The 7,851-nt window shown below is 39.0% G+C and overlaps 1 protein-coding gene across 3 annotated transcripts in view; it reads right to left on the bottom strand.

The window, feature by feature from the left end:
* Positions 1-4,280: 4,280 nt before the first annotated feature.
* Positions 4,281-7,851, bottom strand: part of nnt (nicotinamide nucleotide transhydrogenase) — a 44,004-nt gene continuing 40,433 nt past the window's right edge. For all 3 annotated transcript variants that reach the window (XM_066712143.1, XM_066712145.1, XM_066712144.1), the window contains exon 22: positions 4,281-6,390. In XM_066712143.1, coding sequence (XP_066568240.1) covers positions 6,244-6,390 — 147 coding nt within the window. In that variant the 3' untranslated portion in view covers positions 4,281-6,243. The remainder of the gene's footprint in view (positions 6,391-7,851) is intronic.

Raw genomic sequence — 7,851 nt, forward strand, 5'->3', positions numbered from 1 at the left:
ATCCCAGTCTGTGGCCAAGCTCACCTCAAAAGCGTTCAGCTGCTGCCAGGAGCGGTGACAAGGCCGCGCATTACTGTAGTGACACCACAGACACCGTGAGCTCACTGTACCCACAGGCACGGAAATACTAGAGATTCTGCTTCGGGAAAGATGCTCTGTAGTCACCGCAAACCAGGGATGTAAACTTCTCCATAGCCACGATCTCTGAAGAGGAGTCTGATGAAAGTAGGATATGTCTGCCCATTAAACTACCTCAGCCCCTTTAGCTAGGTGTGGTAGCTTTTGGTTCATCAGACTGAGCTCAGACCCGGCTGGTTTTAATGTCTGGCTTGTAGGAGTCAAGTGATGGCAGAATAACCTTCATCTGAACTCCAGTTCTCATGCTCAGAACTCCTGTGACCCCCTCACTTTCTTCTGGTGTTCATCTTGGCATCCCAGATTGACAAAATCCAAAATGCTAGACATTTTGATCTAGACAAATGTAAACTAGCCCCAAAACTATGTATAAAAAATGCATATGCACTTGGTGGAACATCTACCGAAGTTAAAGGTACGTACTATAGAAATATTGTAAAGAATATGACTGTTACAGGTGTGAATAATGAAAGTTAGTCAATGTATACATATATATATATATATATATAAGAGAGAGAGAGAGAGAGAGAAAATTAGAACATTATTGGAAGGAAAAAAAGTATGAAATATATGCCTTAAAAAAAATCTTGTAGATCTGTAAATTCTCAGTACTAATAAAATAAATTAGTAATTAGTAATAGTAATAGTAATAAATAGTAATAGTAATAAATTAGTAATAAATTAAAGGAATATATTGTAGTTTGTGATACCCTCTCTTTCATGTATGCAGAAGCATGGGGATGGTAGCTCACACAACTCACTAATACAGAAAATACATTAATTCAATCTATTTAATTTTAGTTTTTCTGCAGTGTTTATAATTGACCTAAACTCTACATGTTTAGTGTAAATCCCATTAATTTAGTGCTTTAAAATGTTATAGTCTCTCTAAATCCTGTGGAAGCTGTTTTAGTAAAGCTGATTATAATTTGTTTTTTTCAGGGTTACTTGTCAAAAAGAATGAAGAACTGCATTAAGAATCAGTAGAGGCGAACTCCTCTTTGTGTTAGAGAACCTTCTAGCACCTAGCTTTTATACAACGTGTGTTATCAGGTTGGTAGATGTTTGGGATGTCTTCATATATTTTCATCACGCTTTGGTCATTCTATATATGTGGTTTGTGCTTGGAGTTGTTTGTCCGTGGATGGCTAGATTGGAGGATTGATAGAGAGGTAAAATAGACATTTGAGGTTATCGCAGGCCTTTCACCTTGCTGAGAACCAGCGCAGTAAGCTATACCTATGGGACAGTGTTGTGTTGTGAAGACAGGAATATCTTCATAAATGACTCGCCCTGGCACAACACTGTCACCACTTACCTCAGAATCCATTAAGTAATACAAAGTCATTGTAAGCATGGTAAGGGGAAGATATGCTTAGACCAAAAACAAGTGATTAAAAGGGTGTACCTTATCCACAACAAAGGAGATTCGATTTCATTCTGGCAGTCCGTTCAACCTTGGTTGACTTCATGGCCCTTTTTAGGTTTTGTTAGTTTTCTCTGGACCATTAATCACTCCCTCACCCTGTAATCCAAGCTAATAAAATTATGCCATCACATTTGATGTCATTATACTGTAACATCACGCTTCATAAATCCCAGCTTTTGAATGAAATGGGAATAATGAGGTGAGATGAATACAAGAAGGAATAAGCCGGAGGCAGGGTATGCAATAATACCTAATAATTTCAGAAATAATCAGGTAGACGGGATGGGATGCAGGGCAAGATCTCTCTGACACCAGAAAGACACCCCCTAACTGCTTTGTACAGACAGTAAATCATATATTTGATTTACTATAGTTATATATGTAGTTTTTTAAAATTACAAAGAGGGGAGGTTTTTTTAGCAAAGGAATTTGGCGACCTACCCACGCTGTGACAAATTACATTTCCTTTATTGCAGACTGTTTTAAAGGGATGATATTTTTTTTCTTGACAAATGGGCCATCGCTTTGGAGTTATAGTTCACCTAATATTATATCTGTTGACCTTATTGCGATTAGAAACATCTGTTGGAGGCTCAGTAACTGAAGAGAGCTACTTGTACAGAATGAAAACAGCCCACATTCAGCATGCATGCGATCCTATTCATTTGACTAACCTGTGCCCTCAAGCCCGTGACTAGAACATCAGAAAGTGCAAGAGCAAGATCAAACGTGGGACGCATTTCAACCTTGTTTCATCAAGAAGCGTGCTGGCAACAAAGAGTAATCATTGCGGTTTGTAGAAGATGTTTTATCAGGAACAATCCGGGAAAACAGATAAAAGCTGGTTATCTTTGAAAGAGCTATGGGATAAACACTCCTGTTGACTAAATATATATATGTGTATATATATATTATGTATGCGTGTGTGTGTGTGTGTGACCCTCTTTTGAGGAGTCATCCGTCCTGAATAGTTATAAAATATTTAATCAAATATGTTTCCTGTACTTTATGAACTGTTCATTCCCCAGGGAAGTATTTCTGTCTGGCAGGGTACCAGGACTTATCCAATGGGACCGTTGAAGCCTTGCTTATTTCACCTTGCTTTGTGCTCGAGCCTTTTTACAGACTGTGACCATGCTACTGATTTTAAATGATGGGTAATTTCCATATGTTTTCAACGGGTCAGTCAGCTCGAGTCATGCCAATGTTCCAGTGAAAGGCAAGGGGGAGTTTTGGGGCTGCTGGGATTGCTCTGCAGCCTAAGCTTGAATTCAGTAAAGGTATGGTCCCCGCACCACTAGATGTGTTATGTCTTATTTCTTATTTTCAGACTGTCAGGACCAGGCCATGCAGTTTCTACAGCTATTCCCCTTGACCCAGTGTGTCGTGCCTCCCAGCACCTTCACATGGTGTGCTCCTACACTGGGCAAGGGTTAGACTGTCTGCATGACATGCTATCAGTTTTATCTGTTTATAGCAATATACAAACACTGTTATCCCCTACCCAACGCAGCATAGCTCAAAGGCGATGTACCGAAGAAAATGCAGGTGTACATTCATCTGTACATTTTTTAAATTATTATTATTATACAAGTGGAATGGCTGCAATGATACAATTCAGTGACACTGCACAGAGTAGCCATAAACAGCTCATGGCAAACCTCCCAATAGTAGACTTCTGGCAGACCACTGTGAATCCGGTCTTGGCAGGTCTCTCTGTTTCAGTTGCAGTGTGGTATGTTGAACAGAACTCAGTTACTGTGACCAATTTTTTTTTTTTTTTTTTTTCCTGTTTCAATTCAGTGCAGTGAACAAACAGCAATACATTTTTTGAAAGAATGAGGAGTAAAATACTTTGCTCTTCTGAACTGAAATAATGTAACATTCCTTGATACAACTTTGCAGTCTCTTTTGACATAGTTTTACAATGTTTCCTATAGGCTTAGCATGCCTTCACCCAATCACTAAAGGTAGCATGCCGATGTATTGTGTGTCCTTGTAAAGAAACCTGTACAAAAACAAGCCGTTATTACAACACTGATAACTGTAACAGAAGAGGATGTGTTAAATGGCAGACTATTCGGTGTGCTCCAGACAGTGGTATTAATGTGTAGGAAAAAAGAAAAGAAAAAGGAAAACCAGAATAAAGGCTCATTTGTAATAGTGGGGTTGGTGATTGAAAGCATGCTGTGCTCTGGGCTTAAATATACCCCTGAACCTTTGAGAGATAGCCAGACGCGTAACGAAAGAAACCACAGCCTAGATTGAATCTCAGAGATCTTACAGGTAGGCCTTCTTGTAAACAAAGATGCAGATGTCCCTCTATAAAACCAAGCAGCCATCACATTTACTCCCATTCCCTTTGATCTGCTTCTTGCGGAAAGTCATCTGCAATTACACTACATGGCCACGGCCACCACCTGTTTTTCCAACAATTTTGCTGGTTTTCTGGTCTCTTCTTGTTATTCCAATAATGCATCTCTCCATGCTTTTTAGTGTTGTTTCCAGCTTCTGTATCATTTGTATATTGTGAGTTTCAGAGCCATAAGTGAGCACTGGTAGTATGCATTGATCACATACTTTGATACGCTTGGTTTCCTTTGAATAGCATGCAGTTTCTTCCAAATGACAAACTGTCTAAATACATCACAGAGTCCTCTTCTAATAAATACAACATGAAGACTGAAGGAAAATAAAAACTAAACAGAACTACGAGTTGTTGGCTTGTTTGTTTATTAGGTATCTGTGATAATCCTTGATAAACAGTCTGGAGATTTAAAACAAAAATTCATTGCTCTCCAAGGCATGCTGGATTCAAAATTGAAATGTCAAGGGATTGGTTTGCTTCCCCCCCACCCCACCCCACCCCAAAGGTTTACAAAGGTTTACAAAGCTGATATCAAGAATATACAACCTACACCAATAGGAACTATATATATATATATATATATATAAAAAGTACTAGAAAACAGTCTGCTGTCCACAATGGTAGAATGTGAATTAAATGACTCCCTTCGTTTAATGGACCCTTCCCTTTTCTCGTGGACACAAGTCTGATCGGTTTGTGCAAGCCAAGACATCAAGTGTTCCCAGTGTTTTTAATTTAACGTGAGAGTGCACAAAACAAGGTCTAATTATAATAACGTGCAGCTGGTCCGTTCCTGCAAGCAAAAATCCAGCCTCCTAACACCCAGGCAAGCCAAGGAATTAATCGTGCCTTTATGTTTATGTAGCTCAGCAAAAATACAAAACAAAGCAAACAAAAGTTGTACGTTTATAGTCATACCAAATGCTTCTTGAAGAAAATGTGTGAATTGGTCAGGTTAACAAGCTTGGAGAGGTAGGGTTGTTGTAATGGTAATGTTTGTTAGTTACATATAAATGTTTTTATTTAAATGCATATCAGGTCTGTTTAAATTATTAAGATAAGCTAGCTATATTAAATACAGTCTTGATGCACACAAAATTGTATATTTTCTGTACTTCACTGAACAGCAGCTGAAGAACATGGCAAGACATGTTTGATGGAGACATTTTGTAAGGGGATTTACGCTTCCCACAGCACAAACTCCCAACAGCTCCATGCAGACTTCTTATAAAAAGAAAGTTAAAAAAATGTGCAGTTGCACAAATAAAAGCTTAGCCTACATATTACTTCAGGATTTTGCCATGCCTTATACACTCAATCGCTGCTGCTCAAATGAAGTCAAATGTAATGCATTGCTACTTTAAAGTGTTAAGCTGGTTATATTTGTTTTAATGCCATTGGGGTGGGAGAATAATTAATACAGTAGGTTTAATTTAGAGCATTACCATCAATCTCATCATACTCCAATTTTAATGTTAGCTGGAAAAGCAACCACTAGCTTGAATTATTACCATTTCATCCACAAACACAGGAGATATAAATATTTCCTCACAACAAAGGCATTGGTTCCTGAGGCTGCTTAGATTCATGACAAACAACTTTCTAAATTCTGTAAGCGTAAGGGCTTCTAGTTGTGAAGAAACATTTAGTTCTCTGTTCAGGTTTACTTCATTTTAGGACCTTGCTGCCGCTTTACCTTCAAAATCCTCTAATACTGAAAGGCAGCCACCTGTCCCAAAGGTCCCGAGAACAGCATCAATTTTAACAGTTCTACCATCCTTCACCGTTTGGTTTACATGAAATACCACACACCATGGAAATCACAAAAAACACTGGTGTTCTTCACAAACAAAGCTGGTTTACAACTTAACTAAACATATATAACAAAAAAATTATTTGATCATGAATTTAAAGGAGTGTCTGAACTAGATTTTAAAGCTAAAAAATGATTATGTAGAAAATATTTAACCTTACAGCCTATTTTATCTTTTTCTAGATTCTTAAGCAGGAGAAAGATTTCTGCAGTACACACTATTTGGCTGGTGAAAACAAATAATGTGGTACTACCATGGCTAGATTTCTTACTTGCTACTAAAAAGCGGCTAAACTTAAATAAATCTGGTCCAAAAAAACAAAACAAAAAACACGTTTCAATTAAGCTATTAAGGGAAGAGATCACTACAATTGATTTCTACTGTGTTGCGTGTACACCTTTTGTTTCTGGAAAATCTTGTCTGGAAGCTGGAAGCGCTGAGCAAGAGGGGTCACTGATGTTAATCTGCCAATCAGCCTCTTTCTGAATTCAAGGCCCTCACTGGTAGGCCTCCCGGACCTTGGCCTGAAGCGCATCGCAGGTTTTCTTAGCGTCGCCCAGCAGCATGCCTGTGTTGGGCTTGTAGAAGATGGGATTGTCCACTGCAGCGTAACCCACTCCCAGGGACCTCTTCATCACGATGACCTGCGAAGACCACAAGGACCATCAGTTTGACTGAAAGACATCGCTCAAATCCAGTTTTGATGCTAGGAACAATCCAGCTTTCTACACATCTCCCCATGGTATGTCTTTTGCACCACTGCCGAGATGCTCTCTCCTATGTTCTCCTTCCATTGCTGGAAGCTGGACTCCACCAGAATTGCCACTTTTACATGCTGAGCCAGGCGAGGACTGGTCAGTGTGTTTAAATTAGCCTGCTGCTGGATGGAGTACTGGTGTATATCAGTAGAGGGCAAGAACCTCTTGACTAGAACGTCCAATGAGGTGGATAAGGTGTTAAAACCCATTCTGATTGTGTGGTGATTTTTAATCACATTCCAGTATTAGCAGTGCTGACAAGTGCCCTGGCCACACTCCTGTTCAGGCTCTGTCTCGCTTTGGATCCTTTGGAATGAAAATCAATAAATGTTGTTGATGCTAGTTTAGGTCACAATGGAGAACAATCAAAAGGACATGCTTTAAACCAAACCAGACAGTTATTAACAAAAAGGTTTAGATTTTATTTTTTTATATACAAATCTGAAAAAAACATCTTAAATTATAGGAAATACTGATTCAGTATCCCAGCGGTGTTCACAGAAGGATCAGAGGTAAGACTGAGCTGGAATGCAGACGGCTCACATCAATTTGAAAACAGTCAATAGTTTCAGAGTGAAACTTGAATATTTCTTTCTCTGGGGACTAAATTAGGGACCGATTGTCTCTCATTTCAAATCTGACCTTGACTGGCCAGCTGGCATGTCAGCAGGGAATGCGAGAGAAAAAAAATCAATTTGTTTTTAATGAGAAAGGGAGCCAAGCTCATCGCATGCATTATATCTCAATAAATAACCCCTCCCCAAGAGTCTACTCCTATTTCTGACCACAGCTGAGTGTCCTGTATATTTCTTTGTGAAACTGACTTTGATGTTTTCTTTGTTTTATTTGACAAAATCACAATTAATGTCTCTTTTTTAAAAGCAACACAGATGTGACCATGCAAATAATTCTGCAGAAAACACTCCCCCACCATATTTTGTAAAAATGCTCTACAACTTTTCACAAAAGTTTGCCAAAACATCAACTCATAAATGGATGTGAATGGGAAGTTAGTTTATCGAGTGTATTTCCTCGTACTGCAGCTGACCTCCTTTCGTCAAGTTTCCGATTTGATGGTTGAGCGTCAGACGTCTTGGAAGATAAAGCGTTATTTACATAATTACCGAAAGTTAGCTTGAATTCCTTGCAGGAAATTGGTCCCGCGATTGTGGTCGTGTGTATCTGGCAGTCAGTAACTGCTTAAGTAAAACCAGAAAAGCGATGTTTTTTGTTCAGTGAGTGAAGATGCTGAGGGGAATTTGGAAAAACAAAGTCGACGTTCTTCCGATGACTCAAGCCCGTACGCACATGTTACTGCCCTGTCTCACAAGCGAATCCCTGTGACTT

Source organism: Amia ocellicauda, chromosome 8, assembly GCF_036373705.1.
Source record: "Amia ocellicauda isolate fAmiCal2 chromosome 8, fAmiCal2.hap1, whole genome shotgun sequence".
NCBI lineage: Eukaryota > Metazoa > Chordata > Actinopteri > Amiiformes > Amiidae > Amia > Amia ocellicauda.